Source organism: Tiliqua scincoides, chromosome 4 (assembly GCF_035046505.1).
Source record: "Tiliqua scincoides isolate rTilSci1 chromosome 4, rTilSci1.hap2, whole genome shotgun sequence".
Classification (NCBI taxonomy): Eukaryota; Metazoa; Chordata; class Lepidosauria; order Squamata; family Scincidae; genus Tiliqua; species Tiliqua scincoides.
Window position 1 is genome coordinate 223,167,968 of NC_089824.1, and position 27,945 is coordinate 223,195,912.

At 50.6% G+C, this 27,945-nt stretch overlaps 1 protein-coding gene across 1 annotated transcript; it reads left to right on the forward strand.

Annotated features, from left to right (window-relative positions):
* The first annotated feature begins 6,907 nt into the window (after nt 1-6,907).
* On the forward strand, nt 6,908-27,176 carry LOC136648688 (bactericidal permeability-increasing protein-like). The gene is made up of 15 exons (XM_066624878.1): nt 6,908-7,041; nt 7,313-7,427; nt 7,972-8,103; nt 8,789-8,944; nt 9,454-9,517; nt 13,210-13,273; nt 13,659-13,750; nt 14,109-14,285; nt 15,086-15,145; nt 16,369-16,536; nt 17,763-17,830; nt 18,202-18,244; nt 18,640-18,703; nt 26,512-26,588; nt 26,909-27,176. The coding sequence occupies exons 1-15, from the start codon at nt 6,933-6,935 to the stop codon at nt 26,945-26,947; spliced, it is 1,428 nt and encodes a 475-aa protein (XP_066480975.1). The 5' UTR covers nt 6,908-6,932; the 3' UTR covers nt 26,948-27,176.
* Nucleotides 27,177-27,945: the final 769 nt, after the last annotated feature.

The window sequence follows — 27,945 nt, forward strand, 5'->3', positions numbered from 1 at the left end:
GGGACATTGTCAGCACAATCCTGTGCATATCTACTCGGAAGAAAGTCCCGTTGTGTTCAATGAGACTTACTCCCAGGAAAGTGTGTGTAGGATTGCAGCCGGCCTTTCTCTGCCTAATGTTCCTCACAGGGCCACCTCAGGGAGAGCACAAATGCCGCCCCGTCCTTCTTGGACAGAAAGTGCAACAAAACTGCAGTGGATGCTTGGAAAGGATGATGAAAGCAAACAGCCTGCCGGGAGGGTCAGGGTTTCCCGTCCTCCTGCGCTTGAAGCCATGTTACGAGAAGGCCCCTCCCTTCCCCAGCCCCAAACCTCTTGGGACATCTCCCTTTACAGGAACACAAATATTTGCAGAGCTGCCACTTCTGGCAGCAAGTGAGTCAGAGGCTAAAACGAGCAGCTCCTTGGTGGGCCTGGAAACACCTCTGCACATGGATTCCTGCGCCTTCCTCCTCCAGAAACCCGCGACATGCGGAGGGGGCCCAGTGAGGGAGCCAAGGGGGAGAGGGTGCAGGGAAGAACTGTGACCAGCAGCCTTCCTTGTGTTACAATTGTGCTCAACCAGAAGCAGCTCTTAGAAGACTTTCTGCAGAGCTGGGAGAGGCCCCCAGCGGCCTGGGTTCAAAGCTTGCAAGCATCAAGTGGCATCTTGATAGGGTGGTGGTCAAAGATGGGCCGGAGGCAGCAGGTGTAGCGCACATCAGCACCAACCTTGTACTTGTGGGGGAAAGTATTTTGGTGGTCCTGGAAGCCAAGTTGAGGCTGCTGAGTGGGGTGCTGAAGGCCAGGACCTGTAGGGCAACTTTTTCTGAAGTGCCCCTTGCTCCTGGCACAGGGCCAGCTGGGCAGGCGGAGCTGAGGGGTCTCCTCATGTGGATGAGACAGTGGAGTTGGGAGGAAGGGCTTGAAGGGGAAACAGTTTGGGACAAGAGAAGCCCGGAAGGAACTTCTCAAACATGAGGGGACCTGTGAGAAGGAAGGTGAACAGGAGGACCAAGAGGGCCAGAGAGTACAGGGAGATGAGGTGGGCCGCTGTGGAGAACAGTGTGCCAGACTAGAAGGGCCTCCTTGGGTATCACTCAGCAGGGCTCCCTTTATGTACAGTTATGTACAGCTCCCTTTATGTACAGCTTATGTACAGTTCTGTCATCAGTGAGCATCTGTCTCAGGTCTTCCTTCCATGATGGATCATGGCAGGAGGATCCACCCCGAGGCCCTGCTATCTCCCTTTGCCTTCTCACTCTCTTTCAGAAAAGAGGCGCTACTCCCACCACCCCTGCGAGCCTTCTGAAAAGGCAGCTGAAACTCATCTTAAAAACGTGTAAAGTTTACCAATTGTGATATTTCTGTACCCAGATTTCCACAGCTGCTCCCTCTTATGTGAAAAAATGTACATCTTCCAAGATTAATTAATTTGCATTCAATTAGTGGCTGCAGGCAGTCTACATTTGCAACCATAGGAGCACACTTGTGGGTGTGTTTGAAGAAGCATAACTCTGGCGGCTGTGGGCGTACTGCTGTAAAGCGACCAAGCTCCTCTGTTGTAAAATTGCACCATTGACTCTCTTGCTAGCCAGGAGCAGCATGGAGAAGAAGAGAGCAGCTCCCAGACTCCCCAGAGTGAAGTTGCCAACCCTCCAGCAGTGGGCTGCAGTCTCCAGGAACTGGCATTTGTCTGCAGGTGACTGCCGAAAGCCATTCTGGAAGCTTTAATAGATTCTCCAGGAAGGGCAAGTATGCCGTCAAGTTGGAAAAAAGGCCCTGCAGGAATAGCTTCCATTTGAGAGTTGGCAACTCTCCCGGCACAATGAAGCAATAAAGGCATCTCTCTGCTTCTCCTCCCCCCAACTTCCTGTCCCTTTCCCCCAAAAGAAACAAATGGCACTTAAAGGAGAAGCTTTCCCCTCATTCCTTCCTTTTGAGAAGGAGGCATCTTTTGAAATCTGCTCCTGCAAAATAGAAAGCAGAAGCAGAGATGCTGGGGAAAGCTCTTGGGTGCCCTGCCGCTGACCTCAGAGCTGGCCCTTCCTCCAGAACAGGGGTGTCTAAAGTTTTGGGCTGGAGGGCCACATCGTTGCTCTGACACTGTGTCAGGGGCGGGGGGGATGAATTAATTTACATTTAAAATTTGAATAAATTTGCATAAGTTTACATAAATGAATATATTAAAGATGAACTTATATGAATGAATGAAGGACTGGCAATAGTTCAAGGCCTATAAAAGGCCTTGCACAAAGCAAGGCTGGCCTTTCCTTTGCTGCCTCTGCTGCATCACAGACATGAAACAGCAAGCAGTGGAGGGAGCCCTTGTCCCACAGCTCACGCGAGAGGTCAAACAGTCGCCCTCACACTGAGAGCAGTTGCATCGGGCCAATGCAGGCTCCAACAAATCACCGGAGGGCCAGAGGCTGGAGACTAGGGGCTCCCTGAGGGCTGCATTGGGAAGCCTCAAGGGCCGCATGTGGCCCCAGTGCTGGGGTTTGGGCAGCCCTGCTCCAGAACCACAGTGAAGCGTCTTCTGCAGACATGAATGGAGCGCAACACAATGCCTGTAGGTGAGATGCAGCAGCACCGGGCAGGTTTGTCCCCCAAATGTGTGTCAAGAGCTCCTGAACGTACAGCAGTATGTGTTGAGGACTCTCCCCATGTGATCAGGGGGTCTCTACACACCTCTTCATGAGCACACTTAGGTCAAGAAAGGGGCCTGCAGGCCTGAAGGGGGGTATATATATAGCAGCTGCATCTCAGAGCAAAGAAGCAGCCACTCTGAACTTTGCAAACCCTGAACTGACGTCACGCAGAGATGCATGTTCAATATGGGTGGTACTCACAACATGAGCAGAGGTACATCAGGCGAAACAGGTTGAAAAACACTCATCTGATTTAGAAATAGGCTGTGTCAGAATGCCAGATGCAAGGGCTAAATAAATCAACAACAACAACAAAAAAGCTATGCAGTCAGACAGCCAGCAGCAGGGTGGGGGCTATCCAGTGTTCTGCACCGAGTGCCACATGTATGATTATATGCCTCTGGGGCATAAGTCATGGGTGTGTCCTCGATGCAAGGAGCTCCAGGCTCTCAGGGAACGCGTCCGCTCCCTTGAAGCCTTGGTGGCCGACCTGGAGAAGCGCAGGCAGCCAGAGGAGGACCGTGGGGAGACTTCTGGGGACGATCAGGCTTCGTCCCAACCTCAGGCATGCAGCTCCTCGGCTGCCCGGGTGGGAAGTCTCGGGACTGGAGGACGTCATCCTGGAGAGGAGGGAAACAATCCCCTAGGGGGGATCCCTTCTCCAGGGGATGGGCCCGTATCCGAGCGCACTCGGGATACTCCTCGGCGGGAGGGGGGTCGGGGGCTTCTTGTAGTGGGGGATTCGATTATTAGAAACATAGAGAGGGGGGTTTGTGACGGATGTGAGGACCACATGGTGACTTGCCTGCCTGGTGCGAAGGTTGCGGACATCACTTCTCGTCTAGACAGGCTGGTAGACAGTGCTGGGGGAGAGGTAGCGGCTGTGGTGCATGTCGGCACCAACGATGTGGGCAAGTGTAGCTGGGAGGTCCTGGAGGCCAAATTTAGGCTTTTAGGCAGGAAGCTGAAAGCCAGGACCTCAAAGGTAGCGTTCTCTGAAGTGCTACCTGTTCCACGCGCAGGGCCAGCTAGGCAGGCGGAGATCAGGGGTCTCAATGCGTGGATGAGACGGTGGTGTAGGGAGGAGGGGTTTAGATTCGTTAGGCACTGGGGAACGTTTTGGGACAAGCGGGGCCTGTACAAGAGGGACGGGCTCCATTTGAACCAGAATGGAACCAGACTGCTGGCGCATAACATTAAAAAGGTGGCAGAGCAGCTTTTAAACTGATCCCTGGGGGAAGGCCGACAGGAGCCGAGGGGCATCCGGTTCGGGACTCCTCATCCCTATGGGATGAGGATGGGGAGGTTAGAGAACAAGACAAAGGCAGGGTAGGAGAAGAAATTGGGAAAGGTAGGGTGATGGGATGTGATAGACGGTTTGGCACAATGAGAGGATGCGGGGACAAAGGAGCGAATAAGCAGCCCATCCTGGGGCATTCCGTGTATAAATGCTTTTATGCGAATGCCCGAAGTCTACGAGCAAAGGTGGGAGAACTGGAATGTCTGGTGACAAGGGAAAATATTGACATAGTGGGCATAACGGAAACCTGGTGGAATGCGGAGAATCAGTGGGATACCGCAATCCCGGGCTATAAACTCTACAGGAGGGACAGGCAGGGGCGTGTTGGAGGTGGGGTGGCCCTTTATGTTAAGGAAGGGATAGAATCCAGCAAAGTAGAGATTGAAGGTGGGTCCGACTCCACCGTAGAATCTCTGTGGGTTAAATTACCAGGCTTGTGCAGCGATGTAATACTGGGGGCGTGCTATCGTCCTCCAGACCAGAAATCTGATGGGGACCTTGAAATGAGGAAACAGATCAGGGAGGTGACAAGGAGGGACAGGGTTGTAATCATGGGGGACTTCAATTATCCTCATATTGACTGGGTCAATTTGTGTTCTGGTCACGATAAGGAAACCGGATTTCTTGACGTGCTAAATGACTGTGGCTTAGATCAGCTAGTCACGGAGCCCACCAGAGGACAGGTGACTCTGGATTTAATTTTGTGCGGTACGCAGGACCTGGTTAGAGATGTAAACGTTACTGAGCCATTGGGGAACAGTGATCATGCTGCGATCCGTTTTGACGTGCACGTTGGGGGAAGAATACCAGGCAAATCTCTCACAAAAACCCTTGACTTCCGACGGGCGGACTTCCCTCAAATGAGGAGGCTGGTTAGAAGGAGGTTGAAAGGGAGGGTAAAAAGAGTCCAGTCTCTCCAGAGTGCATGGAGGCTGCTTAAAACAACAGTAATAGAGGCCCAGCAGAGGTGTATACCGTAAAGAAAGAAGGGTTCCACTAAATCCAGGAGAGTGCCCGCATGGCTAACCAGCCAAGTTAGAGAGGCTGTGAAGGGCAAGGAAGCTTCCTTCCGTAAATGGAAGTCTTGCCCTAATGAAGAGAATAAAAAGGAACATAAACTGTGGCAAAAGAAATGTAAGAAGGTGATAGGGGAGGCCAAGCGAGACTATGAGGAACGCATGGCCAGCAACATTAAGGGGAATAATAAAAGCTTCTTCAAATATGTTAGAAGCAGGAAACCCGCCAGAGAAGCGGTTGGCCCTCTGGATGGTGAGGGAGGGAAAGGGGAGATAAAAGGAGACTTAGAGATGGCAGAGAAATTAAATGAGTTCTTTGCATCTGTCTTCACGGCAGAAGACCTCGGGCAGATACCGCTGCCCGAACGGCCCCTCCTGACCGAGGAGTTAAGTCAGATAGAGGTTAAAAGAGAAGATGTTTCAGACCTCATTGATAAATTAAAGATCAATAAGTCACCGGGCCCTGATGGCATCCACCCAAGGGTTATTAAGGAATTGAAGAATGAAGTTGCAGATCTCTTGACTAAGGTATGCAACTTGTCCCTCAAAACGGCCATGGTGCCAGAAGATTGGAGGATAGCAAATGTCACGCCTATTTTTAAAAAGGGAAAGAGGGGGGACCCGGGAAACTATAGGCCGGTCAGCCTAACATCCATACCGGGTAAGATGGCGGAATGCCTCATCAAAGATAGGATCTCAAAACACATAGACGAACAGGCCTTGCTGAGGGAGAGTCAGCATGGCTTCTGTAAGGGTAAGTCTTGCCTCACAAACCTTATAGAATTCTTTGAAAAGGTCAACAGGCATGTGGATGCGGGAGAACCCGTGGACATTATATATCTGGACTTTCAGAAGGCGTTTGACACGGTCCCTCACCAAAGGGACTGTGAGATACAGGAAGCTGGACTACATGGGCCTTTGGCCTGATCCAGTGCGGCTGTTCTTATGTTCTTATGTTCTTATGTACCTTTCCATTCTCATGGAACAATCACAGCCCTTCCAATAACCATTGACACTAACCCACCCATAAGAACAGCCCCCTGAATCAGAACATAGGCCCATCTAGTCCAGCTTCCTGTATCTCACAGCGGCCCACCAGATGCCCCAGGGAGCACACCAGATAACAAGAGACCTGATCCTGGTGCCCTCCCTTGCATCTGGCATTCTGACATAGCCCGTTTCTAAAATCAGGAGGTTGCACAAATACACATCATGGCTTGTAACCCGTAATGGAATTTTCCTCCAGAAACTTGTCCAATCCCCTTTTAATGGCATCCAGGCCAGATGTCATCACCACATCCTGTGGCAAGGAGTTCCACAGACCAACCACACGCTGAGTAAAGAAATATTTTCTTTTGTCTGTTCTAACTCTCCCAACACTCAATTTTAGTGGATGTTCCCTGGTTCTGGTGTTTCACATAAAGTGTAAAGAGCGTCTCTCTGTCCATCCCCTGCATAATTTTGCATGTCTCAATCATGTCCCTCCAAGACGCCCAAATGCCGTAGCCTTTCCTCATAAGGAAGGTGCCCCAGCCCATCTGGGACTTTGGGGTGGATTTCCAGTCTGGAGGTGAGCAGCTTCCATGCAGACTTGAAAGCTGGCAGCTCTCTTTAGAAGCTAAGGCCCGGAGCTGGCTGCGTTTGTCACAAAGTAAGAGAAAGGCCCTGACTACATTGCGCCAAAGCATCTGTGCCATGACCCACTAGATGTGCATCCCGGAGTTCAGCCCAGTATCTGGCACAGCCCCAGGCAGGAGAGTGTTACAGGAGTGCCCAGATTATTATTATTATTTTTAAGTCCCGCAGGCCAGCCCAGATCTGGGTGAGTTCTCAACTGCAACTGCAGAAATGCAAAAATACAACCCTGCTTCCTGCTTCCTTGGGCTGCTCATTCTTACTTCCCTGTTCTCAAAGCTAAAAGTGAACAGTTCACCTCTGCAGCAGCCTCCCTGGGCGGAAGCATCTTCGAGCTCTGGGGATACCAGGATGGTTCCTCTGCTGAGGGCTTCTCTGCTGGCCTCCCTGTTCCTGGGGTTGGCTGAGGGCACAGGCTCCGGGCTTGTGGGCCGGATCACTGACAAAGGCCTGGATTATGGTAGGTGTCCTGTTTCATTCCATCATCTCAGCAGCAACCAGGGTCTTGCCTTCTTAGTGAGCTTGGTGGTGAGTGGGCTTATTTTTTTGATCTGCCATGAGAATCCTTCTGTGTGCCTGGTGGGGACACTGCAAAATCAAGCAGGGGACATTGTCAAGCCTCTGGTCTGCCATTCGTTCTAAGCAGGTTGCTCTTTCTTCGCAGCTGTTTCCTTTTAGTGGTGGGGAGAGCCCCATTCACAGCTTTCTCCTTGCTTTGCTCTTCCTTGCAGCTCGTCAAGAGGGAGTTGCAGTCTTGCTGCAGCGGCTGACTCAGCTGAACCTGCCCGAGTTCTCTGGGTCCTTCAAAGTCAATGTTCTGGGGCATGTAGATTATGACTTCCACAGGTGAGACAGACACCACAATCAACTGTGATCAGAGAGGTGGTATATAATATTAGCGCTAAATCAATATTTGTAATAAATAATAATTACGATCAGTCTCGTGGAGAATGGAGCTGTTGCTGGAGGCAGGTGGGAAATGAGCAGCAGAGATGTGTGGAAGGAGGGGACAGAAGACCTGCTGGCCCTCACACTGAGGCAAGGTCGTGCAGCCTCCTCTCTCACCCACTCTCCTCAGGCTGCTTCTGTCCAGCCTCAGCCAAGGGGCCAAATTCAATCCATGTAACTCACCAGCCAAGAGGTTCTGAAGGCCTCTTTGCTTAGGGTCAATAAAACATTTTGACCTGCCCCTGCTCGTTAAAGGTTTTTCACAAGGATTCCGCAGCTCCCCTGGCTGGTTTTTGTGGCTCTCCAGGGAGCCGCAGCTCCCAGTTTGGGAACCACTGCCCCAGGGCATCGGGCTGTTCCACGCTGGACGTTGCATGGCCACACACTGACCACCAGTCTTTCCCCACCAGCAGCCTCCCCCTCTTTCCTTTCCCTCCTGCAGCATGAATATCCACACTTTCCAGCTACCCAGCTCTGTGGTGGCACCAGTTCCAGGTGTGGGCCTCAGAGTCTCCATCGACAATGCCTATGCTGAGCTGACGGGCCAGTGGAAGGTGAAGAAGAGGAGATGGTTGTGAGTTCATCTTTGCTGCTCTTTGACTTTTGTTGTTTTCAGAATGGCAGGGCCATGTTTCTCCTCAGCTTCTGTAGATGAGTTGTAGATGCCTCCCTTATGTCCCAAGAGTGCGCCTGGGGTGTTGAAGAACCACAGCTGCCCTGCCTGCCTGCTCCCAACAGCAACCCAGGAAATGTCTCAGGGAGCTGCCCCAGCCAAGCCGATCTTCATTCCAAGCGCATGACACACAGAGAGCACTGCCTCTAAGAATCCAGGTGGCACTCTGATTGTCATGGCTGATAGACATCGTGTTGACAACTGAGGTTCAAGACCTCAAGATTTTGTGCTTTGTGGGAGGACAGATATGCAGCCATGCTTAAGACTGGCTGGCTGAATGATCCTTCTCTTCCCCCTGGAAACTATAGTTCTGGGAGGGGGACTTGACCAGGAGACTGTGTCCCATTTGAGCAAGGGGTCACCCAGACTTGTCCTGTTTCCACATCAGTGTCAGAGTTCAGTCCTTGAATATGCCGGTAATGAGAAGGCAATGGCTCTGGGGCATGGGCAGAGTGCTTTCCAATCCCCAGCCCCTCGGTATCCCCTGCAAGCCATCGTGCACTGAAATTCAGGAAGCACTGGGCTCCGTGGTAGGCCTGCACTCCCCCCGCCCAGTGCAGATTCTTTCTCTTGTGTTTCCAATCAGCAAGGATCATGGTTCATTTGACCTGAGGGTTGAAGGCATCTCCATCTCTCTGGACTTGAAGCTGGGGAATGATGCTGCTGGGAAACCCACCGCCAGCACCTCTGACTGCAGGGCCCACATCTCTGAAGTCCACGTGCACATTTCCAGCAGGCTGGGGTAGGTCTGGTGATCTTCTCTCTGCAGCATGGCTGAAGGGAGTTCTGCCTGGCTTCCTGTTTAGGGCAGTGAACCTTCCCTTTGTTACTTTTGCCTTCTTTTGTGCTCAGCCTCCTTGCACTAAGACAAGATTTGCAGCCCAAGCCTACAGAATGGTTCTGATCCAGAGGAGGTGCCAGCTAGCAAGTCTTTTTGCTCAGGTCGACTTCAGTTTGCAGCAAGCACCAGGGGTCTGGTGTGTTCAGACTCCGGAGGAACCTCGCAAGTCCTCCTGACTTCCCGGATGCAGCTCTCCAGGGTTGCCAAGAGGACTGTTTCCCAGCCCTGCCTGGAGCTGCTGCCAGGACTGCCAAGTGGGGTGGATGGTCTGCATTCCCTTTTCCCTCCGAGTGCCCAGGGCTGCTGTTCCGACTTGCTTAGAGTGGCAGGAGAGAACCTCCAAAGAAGTGCCTCTGGCTTTTGACTCTACACTGAATGAGTCCTGATCCACTCTGGTCTTCTCTTCGCAGCTGGTTATACAACCTCTTCCACAGCCATATTGAGGGAGCCCTCAGAAGGACCATGGAAGGCAAGGTAGGCCCATCGTGCGGTTTCAGACGTCTCCTCCCCACCACAGTTCTGCTGTGCTTAATTTCAGTGAGAACTACACCACCACAAATGTACAGAAACCAGCTGCTCTTGCTCACTGAATGGAAGAGGCACTCTGCACATGCTCAAAAACGAGTTCATCTGTTGAACTGGACAGCAGTGATCACAAAACCCAGCCAAAGTGATCTTTTGAAATGGCTGTAGCATATTGTTAGGGGTGCTGGTGAACCCCCCCCCCCCAGCAATCACTGAGCTCAGGTGAAGCTACAAGCAAAAACCCCATTTTCAACACAACCAAATGGTCAGATCATTGCACAAAAAGGAAGGGCAAAACCTACTGCCAAAGAATACAGTTGATCAGTGTCATACTGGGGGGGGGGGCAATGGGGGCAAATGCCCCAAGCACTGCACCTGTGGGGGTGGCGCCACCAGCCTTGTAGCCCCGCTACCCATTAATGGTACCCAGAATTGCAGCTGGAGTGGTTGCAAGTAAAGGAGGGAGGTGGCCCAGAATGGCACTGAATCATGGCCTGAGTGGATTCAACTCCCAGACACTCCGGCTATGATTCTGGGCTGCTTCTTTCATCTCCTTGGAGGAGACAAAAGACACAGCCCAGAGCAGCAGCATTCTGGGAGCTACAATTCCCAGCGCACTGCCACTCTAGGCCGCCCCCCTCCTCTCCTCCTCTATAGGAGGAGGGGGACAGCCCAGAACAGTGCTGAATCACGGCCTCAACTCTGGATGCAATTCTGGGCTGCATCCTTCTTCTCCTTGGAGGAGATGAAAGATATGACCAGGAGCAGCATCACAGTGGCAGTTCAAGCCTATCCCTGCATAATTCTGTGCAGCTCTGGGACCTGGGCCGTGTCATTTGTCTGCTCCAAGGACACGAAAGACTAGCCCCAAAGCACGATTCTGAAAGTGATTGCCATGACGTGATGACATCACCACAATTACCTTCAGGTCAGGGTCGGGGGTAGTGAACAGAGCGGTAGCCCCAGGAGGGAGAAAGCCCAGGACCACCATTGCAGTGGATGTTGTTGGCAACCTTCAGTCTCAAGAGACTATGGTATCGCACGCTGAAAGGTGGTTTTGGAACATTGTCTAGTGTGGCTGAAAAGGCCAATTCGGGAGTGACAATCCCTTCCACACTGGGAGCAAGTGCAGTCTGTCCCTGGTCTGTCTCCCTGGCTATGGGCCTTCCTTCTTTGCCTCTTAGCCTCAGACAGTTGGCCAAGTGTCTCTTCAAACTGGGAAAGGCCATGCTGCACAGCCTGCCTCCAAGCGGGCCGCTCAGAGGCCAGGGTTTCCCACTTGTTGAGGTCCACTCCTAAGGCCTTCAGATCCCTCTTGCAGATGTCCTTGTAACACAGCTGTGGTCTACCTGTAGGACGCTTTCCTTGCACGAGTTCTCCATAGAGGAGATGTGCGAAGCCTGGGTAAAGAAGGTATGGAGGATAGGCTGTTACCCATGCAGCAAATCCCCCCTCTCCACGCCGCTGGAACCAACCGATGCATTATTCGGGTGTTTACCCCAAAATTCTCTTTCTGAGGCAGATGGCTCCACAGTTTGTTTTCAGGAAAAGGCAAGCAGATGTTTACTAAATTCCCTGATTCAAAATGAACTGAATACCCAAAGATACCCATCAATTTTCAGACTCCAATTTCTGCAAAGCTGAATATACCTAGTAAAATAAATACTACTAATGCTATTTCACTATAAATGAAGAGACGAGTAATGGAAGCCTCTCCCTGCTCCCCAGAAACAGAAAGTGGTTGATTTATGTAAGTGGCATTTCATCACTAATTCACCACCGGAGTGTACTGAACAGGAAGCAATAAAATGTTTGGAAACTGCAAGGAGGAAGCTCGTAGTGAAAGGTGCAGCAGACCCTTGAGGTCTTGATAGTGCTTTGCCTGTCCAGATTGGAAAGGCTTGTGCTGAAACTGCATTTGATTGCAATAAAGAAAGAGAAGCCACAAGTAAGGTCTGAAAAAATGTGAGAGGACAACACAGAAAGCACAATTTGGCAACCACATTGTCTAGACTCTATGTAAAAAGGGAGTGAGCAATTCCCTTCTATGTAAATTGCCAATTCCAAAGAAATTGGCTGGATAGAAGCCTCCCTTTCCCAGCATTCCCCTCTCTCCTCCACCCATGGTTTTATTGCAAGGGCAGAAGCATTTTAATTTCTTCCCATCCTTGCATAAACACAACATATCCATTATTTAGGTTCATTTCTTAAATCAATTTTTTCTCAGGTTAACAGAGCAAAGGCTAAACTTCTTTTGAGTTTCATTGCCATGCTTTTATATAAAGAATGTCAAAGTGATACATACAAGCTCATTACAGCTATACTTCAAGCAAGAAAATGTGCCTGGTCTCAGCGGCGCAGCTAATGATCGTGTAGCCGGTGCCAAGCTTAAAATGTTGCCCTGGAAATGATGTCACAACTGGAAGTGAGGTCACATCTGGGCTTTTAAAAAGTAAAAATTGAGAGGAACCCACCTCCTCCCCCAGCAGCTTGCCACCTAATTGCTCTGCTGCCTCCCCCCAGTCAGTGGCATAGCTAAGGCATCTATCTGCTACCTGGGCTCAAATAAGATTTGTAGCCCCACCCAAACAAAATCAAATTAATTAAGGGTGCAATCCTAACCTACTTTCCAGCACCAATATAAGGGCAATGCAACTCTGAGGTAAGGGAACAAACATTACCTTACTTTGAGGAGACCACTGTGAGTGCCATCCAACTGCAGGATGCAGCACACGTCCCATTGGCACAGCTATGCCAGTGTTGGAAAGTGGGTTAGGATTTGGGCCTAAGTAAATAAATAAAAAATGTGTCCCTGATAGGTTCGAGACACTGTGCTGGGGTAAAGAGGGATGGTTAATCTCCCCTTGCTAAATATAAGAGGAGCACCACTTGAAAAAGTGCCTTTTACCCAGTTAGCAGGGGTAACTATATTGTGATAAATGGAAATGAGAGCTGACTCATATTAACACCTTATTGGTTTCATGCGGTATCATGATAACATGTCATTGCAACATGTCAATAACATGATAATATGTCACTGGCTCTCAGAAAAATCAGTCTCATAGATCAGTTTTGAGTTAGGTACACCCACTTTTTGTTCCATAAGGCAGTTGTGTTTTCATTTTCTGTTTAATTGGCCATAACGTTTGATAGAATACAGATATTCCAATGCCATTTGTTTCATTGCATTCTGCATTAAATTACCTTTCCAATGATATATAACTTGATGGTATTATTCATATATCTTGTACCAAGATTTTCACAATCTTGGTCACTAGTGTCAAGCTCAGCTTGTTGCCCCCCTAAAGCTTGATGCCCGGTGCAACTGCTGCCCTCTGCACCCCCTTAGCTATGCCACTGCCTGTTCCCCCCCCCCCAAAAAAAAACTGGTTTATCAAGCCTTTCCTTTCCCCACCCAGGTCATGACAGGTGATGGAAAAGTCAGATCAAAAATTCCCTCAGACCGTGCTACTATTCAGGCAGCTCAGCTCCTGCAGTTTGCAAGGCTTCTGCAGTTTGTGTGAACAGAACAAATTTACCTTCTACCCTGTTGCCTGCATGGGAAATACATGGCCAACGTGGCCCCCTGCTAGCCTTGGTGGGACTCATTCGGCTGCTTTTCCTCCTCCTCCTCCTCCCAGGTCTGTGAAGACGTGACCAGCTCTGTCCAGTCTAAGTTGCATCCCTTTCTGCAGACCATGCCAGGTATGGACAGCCAGCAAAGGGACGTGTGCCAGGCTGACCCCTCTCAGCCTCCCTCCGCAGCCTTGCATTGCACCCAGAAGCTGGAGGCTCAGTCTACTGACTTTGCATTATGAGACAAGGACTTCCTCATTCTTTGGTCCTCTATGCAACGGGGGTGGGGGGGCACAATCAGCACAATCAGAAGAATAGGGAAGGCATGCTGGGAGGGGGACCAGCCCTCATTATGCAGCAAAGGGGCTGGCTCGGGTAGATCTCTGAACCAGCCCATTGTTTGTTCTCTGGTGGAAGAACCTCTCCCTGCCAAGAATCAGTGGAGATGCCACAAGGGGCAAAGGGTAGAGCCAGCCCATCGCACTGGCCCCTCACCCTATCTTTTGTTTTGTAGTGACGGCCAGGATTGACAAGATGGCCGGGATCGATTACTCCCTGGTTGGGCCTCCTAAAGTGACCACTAATGCTCTGGACCTGAACCTGAAGGTGGGATCGGCAGAGGGGCCTAAAGGAGGAAGCGCTGGACGGGAGCCAGCTGTTCCTCTCCCAGGCCTCCTCTACAGTTGGCAGCAGGCAGAGTGTTCCTCTTCCTCGCCTTTGTCTCCTCCCTCCTGCGCCCTGCCTGTGGTGAGAGCGTCAGGTCATTGGTACCACATCTGCCAGTGTCTGACACTTTCTGAATCCACGACAAGCCACTGAGCAGGTGGAGCTGCAGTAATCAACGAAGGCCCTGACCCTTCTTCTCCCTCATGAGGGTCCCATCTAGTTTGTCCCCCTGTGCCAGGCAGTGCCACCAACCTACTGCTACTTCCCAGGTCTGACATTCCATTTCCTGCTCCATCAGGGTGAATGGTTTTCCCTCCGCCATCGCTCCCCCCCTCCATCGCCGCCACCTGCTCTGAATTTCTCCGTGGGTCACGACCGTATGCTCTGTTTGGGGATCTCCAGCCACTTCTTCAACACGGCTGGCGATGTGTACTACAAGGCCGGAGCTCTGACCTTTCAGGTCACCGACAACATGGTAAGGGGCGGAAGACAGGGCTGCAGAAGAGCTGGCTCTGCCATGGAGGGGCCTGAGAGAAACTTGGCCAGTTCAGACCAAAGGCCTCTCTGACCCAGAATCCTGTTTCCTACGATGGCCACAGAGCAGCAGTCCTCTCTGGGGGCACACGGCCAGCACATTTAGTAGCCCTTGAGAGACCTCTGGTCCTCCTTGGATGTGTCTGCCCCCTTCAGAGCTAGTGCCAAAACCACACCTTGTGGCAGTGAATTCCAAAGACCCCCTTAGGCACTGTGGGTGTTCCTCTGGCCTGGAGTTTCATGTCCAAAGGAGAGTCCTGGCATAGCCCTGAGACGTGTGAACCTGGCAGTTTTCTGTACCTTGTTTGCCTGCTGCAGCCCCTGCCCCTGAGCCACAAATCAGAGCATGTCGCAATATATACCGTCCTGGGAGAGCAGAAATGGAATTTGCTACCCTGGGCCAAAGCACCACCTCTGGTCAACGGGACACAGCACGTACTGAGTTCCAGCGTGAGGACAAAGTGCTTATTTCTGGCTGTCGGTGGCTCAGTTGAGGTCACTCCCGTCCCTCAGCAGGTGCCACGAATGCTGTTCGGCCTGCTGTATGCAACGAGTTCAACACCCCTGCCCTAAGCACAAAATCAGCACTTCATGTGCTGACGGCTGACGCTTGACTTTGAAATCAGCTCCCAGGACTGAGTTTGACTGAAGGCAGGAGACTTCAAGGACTGGACTGGCCCCCTTCGTCATACAAATGGCACCTGGATCCTAGTCTACAGATGTCTCTCTTTCCTGCTTCAGGTCCCCAAGGAGTTTAGAATCCGGCTGAACACCTCATCCTTTGTTGCCTTTGTTCCCCAAGTAAGTCTCTTTCAGTGGGTTTCCCTGAAAGGGGGAGGGTAAATGACTAAATGGTTGGGGGGGGGGCTTCCCCTACCTGAGCAGTGGGTCTGAGGGAGCCATTCTCCAATCTCAAGTCACAAGATAATGAACCCATCTCCACACACACACACACCCACACCCACACACACACACACACACACACACACACACACACACATCCTGTGCTCTCTGTAGTCCAAAGGAAACTCTGTAGTGCCAAATGCCTGGATTGTGTTTGTTTTCACCCTACTTTGCAACACTTCCAAAATGAATGTGCTTGTTCCTGGGGCTAATGCAGCATCTCCCAAGCTGTGAGCGGGCATAAGAACCTCAACCCCGCTGGATCGGGACATAGGCCCATTTAGTCCAGCTTCCGGTATCTCACAGCAGCCCACCAAATGCCCAGGGAGCACACCAGATAACAAGAGACCTGCATCCTGGTGCCCTTCCTTGCATCTGGCATTCTGACATAGCCCATTTCTGAAATCAGGAGGTTGCACATACACATCATGGCTTGTAACCCATAATGGATTTTTCCTCCGGAAACTTGTCCAATCCCTTTTAAAGGTGTCCAGGCCAGATGCCATCACCACATGCAGTAGCAAGGAGTTCCACAGAACAACCACATGCAGAGTAAAGAAATATTTTCTTTTGTCTGTTCTAACTCTCCCAACACTCAATTTTAGTGGATGTCCCCTGGTTCTGGTGTTATGTGAGAGTGTAAAGAACATCTCTCTATCCTTCCCATGTTGCAAGAGGGCCTGAAGTGTGCCTGAAAAATTAAGCCACTGAGCCCAACACATTGGTGCAGGGGAGCCCATGCAGCAAAGGTCTTTGCCCACCCCAGTAGTGGCATCACTGCCAGGGAGGGAGGAAAGGTGCTCCAGACCTCTCTGATGCCAGCCCAGACTGTGACTGGCAGGTGTGGAGGACTCTAGATGCATCTCCATCACCCAGGAAGCAGGTCCCATCCCTGGAGTGGAGGCTGGAACACTGACCAGGAAGTAATATTTATGGACTGGGCCAAGCTGTCGTGTTAAAAGCAACGTCCAGATGGTTGGAGTTTAAGAATCAAGAAACCAAACCAACTTTTGCCCCAGTTCTCCAAAGGCTAGCAGGCTGGAACAGGAACTTGCCACAGGGATTCAGACCTTTCAGACCACTTTCTGTTTTAATGTGATGTCTTTGCTTTCTCTCCCCAGGTGCAAAAGCTGTACCCCAACATGCCAATGAAGCTGGAGGTCTCGCCTTCTTCTGCCCCCTCTCTGACCATCACCCCTGAGGGCCTGTCGCTGACTCCTGCGGTTGACATCCAAGCGTTTGCCATTCTGCCCAACTCCACCCTGGCCCCCCTGTTTGTGCTGGCTGCAGTAAGTGCTGTCCACCTCTCTTAGTCAGTGGCTCAAGTTCACACTCACACTGCAGCCCCTTCCTATGCAAGGGGCCCATTGAGTGAATGTACTCTTCCATCTCCATTGATTTGGTCCCAATCCTATTCAATTTTCCAGCACTGTTTGAGCAGCAATGCAGCCCCAAGGTAAGCCCCAAGGTTCCTTTACCTTGAGGAGGCCGCCCTTACCTACATTGGTAAGCTTTGCCGATGTTCCCTTGGTATGTACATTACCATCGTTCCCTTTTGTAGAGGAGGCCTTCTTGACTGATCCCCACTGCAGGGTGTGGTGCACACCCCATTGGCATGGCTGCATCTGTGCTGGACGGGGTCTGTTTGTATTGATCAGGGATGGTCAAACTTGATTAACATAAGGGTCACATATGATCAGCTTCAGATGTTTGAGAGCCACAGGCCCAAATCCTAACCCACTTTCCAGCACTGGCATAGCTGTGCCAATGGGACGTGTGCTGCATCCTGCAGTTGGGGGGCACTCACGGAGGCCTCCTCAAAGTACGGGAACGCTTGTTGCCTTACCTCAGAGTTGCATTGCCCTTATGTCGGTGCTAGAAAGTGGGTTAGGATTGCACCCACAATATGTGTCCCTTAAACTTACATCAAACTTATGTGTCCTCTTCCCTCTCCATTTGTGTGGTCCAACCTTCTCCAACTTTCCAGCACCAATGCAGCCACAATGCAGCTCCGAGCTAAGGGAGGAGGAAGCCTCTGTGACTAGCCCCCCCTCAGAAAACAGCGCATGGAGCGTGGAATGGCTGCATCGGTGCTGGAAAGTGGGATTGGACTGGGGCCAAACAAATGGAGATGGAAGAATAAGTCAGGCCAATGCATGTGTGAATGAGTCATGCTGGCAACAACTGCTGGCTCATGTTCACTTGTGGTTCACTACACAAAACCACTTGTGGTTATTGGCAGTTGAAGCAGAACAGGGTCATTTCTGGCAGGGAGGGGAAAGCGAGCTTCCCGGCCTCTCCTTCTCCAACTGATATGTGGACAGGCTCCTCTCCTCCTTGCTGTTCTTCCTGGGGGACAGGGGTCAGCTTCCATGGGGCTTGTAGCCCTCTATCAATCTCTTGTCTTGCATAAAAGAATTGCACAGCAGACTGCATGCAAATCTGGTAGGATGCCTTACAGCCTTTTCCTGGTGTGTTTGCACAGCAGACTCAGCCTGCCTTTCTTTGATTCCAGAGAACCACCCTTTCAGCCAACGCTGCTGTCAACTCCACCAAGATCTCTGGGGTGCTGAAGCTGGGCAGGTGAGGAATACGAACGAGCGTCTTTATTTTCCTTTGCCCGATGAGAGATCCCAGATATTGCTACTTGGTAGTATCCTGAAAATACTGGATTTACAGTGTGGGTCAATGTGTGTTTCTCAGATGTAAGTCACACTGAATTCCACGGGATTTACTCTCAGGACTAAAGATGCTCAGGAGTGCAACCTGGTCCTTGATTGCACAGGCCAGGAACTGCAGGGAGCCAGATCTGGGTTTTACTACCTTGCTGGTTGCCATTTTCCAGATGCAAAAGTGCCATCATTGGCCATCATTTTGTGGCTGCTCTCTTGACTTGGCTTAGCCTGCCTTTCAGGGCAGGAAAAACAATCATTCTCTCTCTTTAACATGCCCAGGTTGCAGCTGTCTTTGAAGCACTCAGAGATTGGATCCTTTTCAGTAAGCTGTCTGTGGGACCATAAATGACCTGATCCTGTGGTCTGGGAAAACCCCAAGTAGTTCTTTGGCACAGCCAGAGGAGCCACTTCTCTGTCTGAAGAGCAAGTGGGCTTGGGCCACCCTGCTCAGCCGTTCAGCCCCACACTTTTTCTCAGCTATCTGGTGATTCAGCCTAAGCTTGGGGAGGGGGCGTGTCTTCATGTTGGGTCCTCCCCATTGTATGGAATTCCTCCACAAACGGGACATGATGTCTGGGCCAAAGCAGTATGGAGTCTTACAAATGTAGGATTTGCTGCTTGGGGGGCCTAGTGGTGGGAATGGGGAACTGGAGCACTCTTTAGCCTCCTTCCAAAATTTAGTCAAGATCCCCCATTTCTTTTATTTCCCTCACTCAGGTGCAGTTGATACAAGCTCTCATGAACTACTATGCTGCAAGTGTCCTTCTGCCTCAAATGAATGGTAAGGAAAAGTCTCATGACGCAAAGTGCTTTATAGCTGATTGTGTCCATTTCATAGATAAGAGAACAGAGGTAGAGAGAAACCTGGCTTCCTGGCTTTCAGTTACAAAATGAAAAGCATCCTGCTGTTTATTAACACCATACATAGACATATCCCTGTATCACCACAGAAGGTCCTCCCAGTGCTAAATTGTCACCATCTGCACGTGATCACGCCCATCAAAGAGATCCATTCTGCATCTAAGGAACTGGATCCTTTATCCACCTAACAAAAAACAGCTTCTATTTGTCCTGTGCTTTGTATTCATATATTGCAAAAAAAGAAGCCATCTGTGCTGAAATGGGACCAATTGAGAGCGCCTGATCCGACAATGAAAGCAAGTTGTCATTAGACATGACGGGGTAATGGACAGAAGGTTTGAGTAATCATCCCTCTGGGATCACTTGGGGTTCCTATAGCGCCTCTAGGGGCCACTATAACTATTGCAGCACATAATCCATTCCCATCAAATACTCAGTGCTTCTTTTGTACAAAACTTTTCAAGTCATGCATTTCATGAGAACTCAAATTGGAATTGAAGGGAACCTGCCACCATCTGGTTTATTATACTAACTGCATCAATCCTGAATTTCTGGATTTTACTGCTAACAACCATACAAAAAGGTCAGCATTTGGTTTTAAAAACACCCAACAGTTATATTGGTTATTAGCATTTATTTTTGTAAGCCAAGGAAGTGGCAGATATCAAAGGCATCTGTTTTTATAAAAGTTTTCATTCCAATTTGAGCAGGGTGAGTGTTTTGCCAGATTCCTGGTCCAAGCTGCAGTTAGATAATTATGCCCATTTTAAGCTAATTTTAAGCTCATTAGCTCCCCTTCATCCCCCAACAATGGCCCCTCTTCTGCACTGCAGCACTGCTGAACCCCACCACCAGGGTAGCTCGCCTGTTCAGCCTGCAGAGGTCCTCCTTCCTCCCCTGTCCTGCCAGCAGCTTCTCCAGCCACCACAGCAACAACTTGGTCCTCAGCAGGTCTTGGGAGTAGCAGCCACACACCAATCTCCAGTGTCTCCAGAAGTCTCTGTTCCAGCAATCCTCAGAAGTCCATTCGCCCATCTGTCCATTAGTCCATCAGTAGGTCCAGTAATCCATCAGCCATTAGTTCCTCAGTCCATTAATCCTTCAGTTCAGTTTGGTGTCTTCCTTTCTCTAAGCTTTCCTGCTCCTCCTACCCACCAAATTCTCCCTTACATAAGAACATAAGAACAGCCCCACTGGATCAGGCCATAGGCCCATCTAGTCCAGCTTCCTGTATCTCACAGCGGCCCACCAAATGCCCCAGGGAGCACACCAGATAACAAGAGACCTCATCCTGGTGCTCTCCCCTACATCTGGCATTCTGACTTATCCCATTCCTAAAATCAGGAGGTTGCGCATACACATCATGGCTTGTGCCCCATAATGGATTTTTCCTCCAGAAACTCATCCAATCCCCTTTTAAAGGCGTCTAGGCTAGACGCCAGCACCACATCCTGTGGCAAGGAATTCCACAGACCGACCACGCGCTGAGTAAAGAAATATTTTCTTTTGTCTGTCCTAACCCGCCCAACACTCAATTTTAGTGGATGTCCCCTGGTTCTGGTATTATGTGAGAGTGTAAAGAGCATCTCCCTATCCACTCTGTCCATCCCCTGCATAATTTTGTATGTCTCAATCATGTCCCCCCTCAAGCGTCTCTTTTCTAGGCTGAAGAGGCCCAAACGCCGTAGCCTTTCCTCATAAGGAAGGTGCCCCAGCCCCGTAATCATCTTAGTCGCTCTCTTTTGCACCTTTTCCATTTCCACTATGTCTTTTTTGAGATGCGGCGACCAGAACTGGACACAATACTCCAGGTGTGGCCTTACCATAGATTTGTACAACGGCATTATAATACTAACCGTTTTGTTCTCAATACCCTTCCTAATGATCCCAAGCATAGAATTGGCCTTCTTCACTGCTGCCGCACATTGGGTCGACACTTTCATCGACCTGTCCACCACCACCCCAAGATCTCTCTCCTGATCTGTCACAGACAGCTCAGAACCCATCAGCCTATATCTAAAGTTTTGATTTTTTGCTCCAATGTGCATGACTTTACACTTACTGACATTGAAGCGCATCTGCCATTTTGCTGCCCATTCTGCCAGTCTGGAGAGATCCTTCTGGAGCTCCTCACAATCACTTCTGGTCTTTACCACTCGGAAAAGTTTGGTGTCGTCTGCAAACTTAGCCACTTCACTGCTCAACCCTGTCTCCAGGTCATTTATGAAGAGGTTGAAAAGCACCGGTCCCAGGACAGATCCTTGGGGCACACCGCTTTTCACCTCTCTCCATTGTGAAAATTGCCCATTGACACCCACTCTCTGCTTCCTGGCCTCCAACCAGTTCTCAATCCACGAGAGGACCTGTCCTCTAATTCCCTGACTGTGGAGTTTTTTCAGTAGCCTTTGGTGAGGGACCGTGTCAAACGCCTTCTGAAAGTCCAGATATATAATGTCCACGGGTTCTCCCGCATCCACATGCCTGTTGACCTTTTCAAAGAATTCTATAAGGTTTGTGAGGCAAGACTTACCCTTACAGAAGCCATGCTGACTCTCCCTCAGCAAGGCCTGTTCGTCTATGTGTTTTGAGATCCTATCTTTGATGAGGCATTCCACCATCTTACCCGGTATAGATGTTAGGCTGACCGGCCTATAGTTTCCCGGGTCCCCCCTCTTTCCCTTTTTAAAAATAGGCGTGACATTTGCTATCCTCCAATCTTCTGGTACCGTGGCCGTTTTGAGGGACAAGTTGCATACCTTAGTCAAGAGATATGCAACTTCATTCTTCAATTCCTTAATAACCCTTGGGTGGATGCCATCAGGGCCCGGTGACTTATTGATCCTTAATTTATCAATGAGGTCTGAAACATCTTCTCTTTTAACCTCTATCTGACTTAACTCCTCGGTCAGGAGGGGCCGTTCGGGCAGCGGTATCTGCCCGAGGTCTTCTGCCGTGAAGACAGATGCAAAGAACTCATTTAATTTCTCTGCCATCTCTAAGTCTCCTTTTATCTCCCCTTTCCCTCCCTCACCATCCAGAGGGCCAACCGCTTCTCTGGCGGGTTTCCTGCTTCTAACATATTTGAAGAAGCTTTTATTATTCCCCTTAATGTTGCTGGCCATGCGTTCCTCATAGTCTCGCTTGGCCTCCCCTATCACCTTCTTACATTTCTTTTGCCACAGTTTATGTTCCTTTTTATTCTCTTCATTAGGGCAAGACTTCCATTTACGGAAGGAAGCTTCCTTGCCCTTCACGGCCTCTCTAACTTGGCTGGTTAGCCATGCGGGCACTCTCCTGGATTTAGTGGAACCCTTCTTTCTTTGCGGTATACACCTCTGCTGGGCCTCTATTACTGTTGTTTTAAGCAGCCTCCATGCACTCTGGAGAGACTGGACTCTTTTTACCCTCCCTTTCAACCTCCTTCTAACCAGCCTCCTCATTTGAGGGAAGTCCGCCCGTCGGAAGTCAAGGGTTTTTGTTAGAGATTTGCCTGGTATTCTTCCCCCAACGTGCACATCAAAACGGATCGCAGCATGATCACTGTTCCCCAATGGCTCAGTAACATTTACATCTCTAACCAGGTCCTGCGTACCGCACAAAATTAAATCCAGAGTCACCTGTCTTCTGGTGGGCTCCGTGACTAGCTGATCTAAGCCACAGTCATTTAGCACGTCAAGAAATCCGGTTTCCTTATCGTGACCAGAACACAAATTGACCCAGTCAATATGAGGATAATTGAAGTCCCCCATGATTACAACCCTGTCCTTCCTTGTCACCTCCCTGATCTGTTTCCTCATTTCAAGGTCCCCATCAGATTTCTGGTCTGGAGGACGATAGCACACCCCCAGTATTACATCGCTGCACAAGCCTGGTAATTTAACCCACAGAGATTCTACGGTGGAGTCGGACCCACCTTCAATCTCTACTTTGCTGGATTCTATCCCTTCCTTAACATAAAGGGCCACCCCACCTCCAACACGCCCCTGCCTGTCCCTCCTGTAGAGTTTATAGCCCGGGATTGCGGTATCCCACTGATTCTCCGCATTCCACCAGGTTTCCGTTATGCCCACTATGTCAATATTTTCCCTTGTCACCAGACATTCCAGTTCTCCCACCTTTGCTCGTAGACTTCGGGCATTCGCATAAAAGCATTTATACACGGAATGCCCCAGGATGGGCTGCTTATTCGCTCCTTTGTCCCCGCATCCTCTCATTGTGCCAAACCGTCTATCACATCCCATCACCCTACCTTTCCCAATTTCTTCTCCTACCCTGCCTTTGTCTTGTTGTTCTCTAACCTCCCCATCCTCATCCCATAGGGATGAGGAGTCCCGAACCGGATGCCCCTTGGCTCCTGTCGGCCTTCCCCCAGGGATCAGTTTAAAATCTGCTCTGCCACCTTTTTAATGTTATGCGCCAGCAGTCTGGTTCCATTCTGGTTCAAATGGAGCCCGTCCCTCTTGTACAGGTCCCGCTTGTCCCAAAACGTTCCCCAGTGCCTAACAAATCTAAACCCCTCCTCCCTACACCACCGTCTCATCCACGCATTGAGACCCCTGATCTCCGCCTGCCTAGCTGGCCCTGCGCGTGGAACAGGTAGCACTTCAGAGAACGCTACCTTTGAGGTCCTGGCTTTCAGCTTCCTGCCTAAAAGCCTAAATTTGGCCTCCAGGACCTCCCAGCTACACTTGCCCACGTCGTTGGTGCCGACATGCACCACAGCCGCTACCTCTCCCCCAGCACTGTCTACTAGCCTGTCTAGACGAGAAGTGATGTCCGCAACCTTCGCACCAGGCAGGCAAGTCACCATGCGGTCCTCACATCCGTCGCAAACCCCCCTCTCTATGTTTCTAATAATTGAATCCCCCACTACAAGAAGCCCCCGACCCCCCTCCCGCCGAGGAGTATCCCGAGTGCGCTCGGATACGGGCCCATCCCCTGGAGAAGGGATCCCCCCTAGGGGATTGTTTCCCTCCTCTCCAGGATGACGTCCTCCAGTCCCGAGACTTCCCACCCGGGCAGCCGAGGAGCTGCACGCCTGAGGTTGGGACGAAGCCTGATCGTCCCCAGAAGTCTCCCCACGGTCCTCCTCTGGCTGCCTGCGCTTCTCCAGGTCGGCCACCAAGGCTTCAAGGGAGCGGACGCGTTCCCTGAGAGCCTGGAGCTCCTTGCACCGAGGACACACCCATGACTTATACCCCAGAGGCATATAATCATACATGTGGCACTCGATGCAGAACACTGGATAGCCCCCACTCTGCTGCTGGCTGTCTGACTGCATAGCTTTTTTGTTGTTGTTGTTGTTGTTTTATTTAGGGGTCCTTTTAAAAACCGTAGCTTTTTTGTTGTTGTTGTTGTTGTTTTATTTAGGGGTCCTTTTAAAAACCGTACACTGGATAGCAGCCTTTTTCTCTAGGGAAGAGGAAGGGCAATGTATGGGGCCCTGGCCTCCTCGCCCTGCTGCTGAACTCGCCCAGATGCTAAACTCTTGTGCCTTACCTGGCACTTAGTTCCCAGAGGCCACACGCGTCTGCAGAGAGCCTCACGCGATGGCCTGCCTAGCTTTATACTCCTGGCTGGCTCCTCCCCCCTCCTTCCTTCCTGATTGAAAGGGGGCTGGCCTTCCCAGGTGAGTTTACAAAAGCTCAGGAAGGCAAATGGCTGCTGATGGGCGTGACCTACTCTGCAGGCTCCTGAATGGACTGCTTGGGGCTCCCTTCATCAGGTGCTGCTTTTATCCCTTAATGACCTGGTTGCTTCTAGTGGTTGCAGTTGTACAGCAGACCCACAGCTAGTTAGAGCCCTGGGATTAACTCTATGCTTCCCTGCCAGAGCAAGGGGCCACTGTTGACACCACACCCTGTCTCCTCAAGGGATCTTGTGCAGTGAACTTGTTGGTCCTTTAGTAAAAGACCTCAGAACATATGACAGGCTTCCCTTGGAATGTCCCTTGCTGAGGCAGGAGCCAAATGTGCTGTCTGATGAATGGTGCTGAGACCGTGATGCTGAATCTCTGGAGAAAGCCAAGATCTCACTGTACTCCTCTCAAAGAAGGAGACATGCAAAATGATAGGATGCAGAACTTGTGCGTCAACCTTCCTGTTGTCCCACCCCAGCCTCTTTCTAACCCAGACCTGAGTGGTGGTGGGGTTTTGGCCTGGGTTTTGTTCTCAATACCTTTCCTAATGATCCCAAGCATAGAATTGGCCTTCTTCACTGCCGCCGCGCACTGGGTCGACACATTCATAGACCTGTCCACCACCACCCCAAGAGCTCTCTCCTGATCTGTCACAGACAGCTCAGAACCCATCAGCCTATATCTAAAGTTTTGATTTTTTGCCCCAATGTGCATGACTTTACACTTACTGACATTGAAGTGCATCTGCCATTTTGCTGCCCATTCTGCCAGTCTGGAGAGATCCTTCTGGAGCTCCTCACAATCACTTCTGGTCTTCACCACTCGGAAAAGTTTGGTGTTGTCTGCAAACTTTGCCACCTTACTGCGCCCCCCTGTCTCCAGGTCATTTATGAAGAGGTTGAAGAGCACCGGTCCCAGGACAGATCCTTGGGGCACACTGCTTTTCACTTCTCTCCATTGTGAAAATTGCCCATTGACACCCACTCTCTGTTTCCTGGTCTTCAACCAGTCCTCAATCCATGAGAGGACCTGTCCTCTAATTCCCTGACTGTGGAGTCTTTTCAGTAGCCTTTGGTGAGGGACCGTGTCAAACGCCTTCTGAAAATCCAGATATATAATGTCCATGGGTTCTCCCGCATCCACATGCCTGTTGACCTTTTCAAAGAATTCTGTAAGGTTCATGAGGCAAGACTTACCCTTACAGAAGCCTGATTCTCCCTCAGCAAGGCTTGTTCGTGTATGTGTTTTGTGAGAATCTCATCTTTGATGAGGCATTCCACCATCTTACCCGGTATAGATGTTAGGCTGACTAGCCTATAATTTAAGAGTACCTGCAGTCAGGTATCCACTTTTTGACCTTAGGTGCTGACTCCCCTCACCTCCTCTCACTGCTCTGCCCTTCAGCCATCTGCCCCTCCATCTCCATCCCCATCAGATTTACAGTCACACAAATACGGCAGTCCCTTTAGTGCTGGACATTTTAGCTTTGGGTCTGGCTCACTTCTGCAGTGTTGGCAGCATCCTGGTTGCCTGCAAATTTGGTGCTATTAAACCAAATGGCAAGCCTGCTGCAAGAGAAACCGATATCCAGACCCCTACATGAAAGGCTCAGAAAGGATTGTAGAGGGACTGGGGACAGCCTGGACATTGCAAGGGCACAGTATATTCCATCCTTGACCAGCTGCGTGATGGCAGGAGAAGGCTGGTCCTGTCTGGGGAGAAGCCGCGGTCCTGAGAGGCTCCAGGGCTGGGCTGGTGCTGGTCTTTTCTGCTCTGAAGCAAACTGACAGCATGTGGCAGCCGGAAAGTGGAACAGCAGAGTTTCAGAAGCTGGGGGTCTTCACTGGTCTGTCTCTTCATGGCTGGCAGAGACAAAGGCAATTCATATAAACATGCCGTAGTTTTGTTATATGTTAAAATGGTACAGTTGGGTAATTTGCATAATTTAATAAGAATCTGGCTTTTCTTGCCGCAGCATTTGGGTGGGTGTGTTTGTGTCCAAACAAATGTTGACCTTGAGGTTAATTTTCCTCCCTGCCACCCCCAACACTTCGCCTTCTGCCACAAGTGAATTGCACTTTATCTTCCAGCACGACTGGCGGAGGGATTCCCTCTCCCCCTCCCAGACCACCTGCAGCTCTCCAACACTGTCCTCCAGATGCACCAGGTGAGTGACTCACTAGTGACACCAGGCCACAAAGTGGGTGAGCAGCCAGAGGGACCCCACGGTTTGTGCTAAAAATGACACGGAAAAAATGTCCTCGGAGAAACCAGGTGTGGCCTTCACACAGATCTCCAGGAGGCTGCCCTGCACACAGTCGTAATCTGCACTCCGAGCTCCCTGCAGATGTCGTCCGGACCCAACAGAAGAGGGTCTCTCCTGCTTAGTCACAGCAAGGCAGGCCTGGAGGCAGAGGGTGGTTGTTCCTTTCTGTTGTCGTCCAGAGGGGGACGTGGTTAGAATGCTGCCTTCTGATCTCTCCCCAGGATTTCCTTCTCATCGGAGCAGATGTTTCTTGGGTTTAGTGAGGAGGCAGAAATCAGCCAGAGGAGAGAAACAACCAAGATAGAAGGCAGCAAGTTCCTCTCCCTGCACTCCAGTTGCTTTGCTTTGGGCTTCACATTACTGGGGAATTGCCCCAGGAAGAGCCCCTTTACCTTCTGGTTCCCTCTGGAGATGGCACTCTTTGTTCACTGCCCATTTCCCGAGCAAACTGCCCAGTGCACCATTTCGTGTTCCCAAGCGTGGTCGCCTGTTCAGCGGACAGGATGAACTATAACCACCCGAGTGGGCGGTGTCCCTTTGACTCACTTAGAATGGACACTGGATGCAGCCATGCCCGGGGCATTCTGGGGAGGGGGGATCATGCTTGCCAGCGGAACAAGAATGGAAGGGGCAGCAGAAATGATTTGGAAAGAACTGAGGACTAAAGACAGGTTAACATTGTATCAAACGTTGTGTGAAAGGATCTGAACATAAACCCACGTGCCAACTCCGCAGAAGAAATAAAGATGTGCAAATTTGCATTGTGGGCATGCTATGGAGCAATTATTCCTGCAGTGGTCTTAGGGTCAAACTAGACACATCCCTGAACAAGTCAGTGAACCTTCCTTTCTGATGGTTGCTTTTTAAAAGTAAACAGCCCCCAGGCAGGCTGGGGAGGGGGAGGAAAACAGGGCTTAAGCAATGAGTCATAAGAACATAAGAACAGCCCCACTGGATCAGGCCATAGGCCCAACTAGTCCAGCTTCCTGGATCTCACAGTGGCCCACCAAATGCCCCAGGGAGCACACCAGATAACAAGGGACCTCATCCTGGTGCCCTCCCTTGCATCTGGCATTCTGACATAGCCCATTTCTAAAATCAGGAGGTTGCGCATACACATCATGGCTTGTACCCCATAATGGATTTTTCCTCCAGAAACTTGTCCATTCCCCTTTTAAAGGTGTCCAGGCTAGACACCATCACCACATCCTGTGGCAAGGAGTTCCACAGACCAACCACACGCTGAGTAAAGAAATAT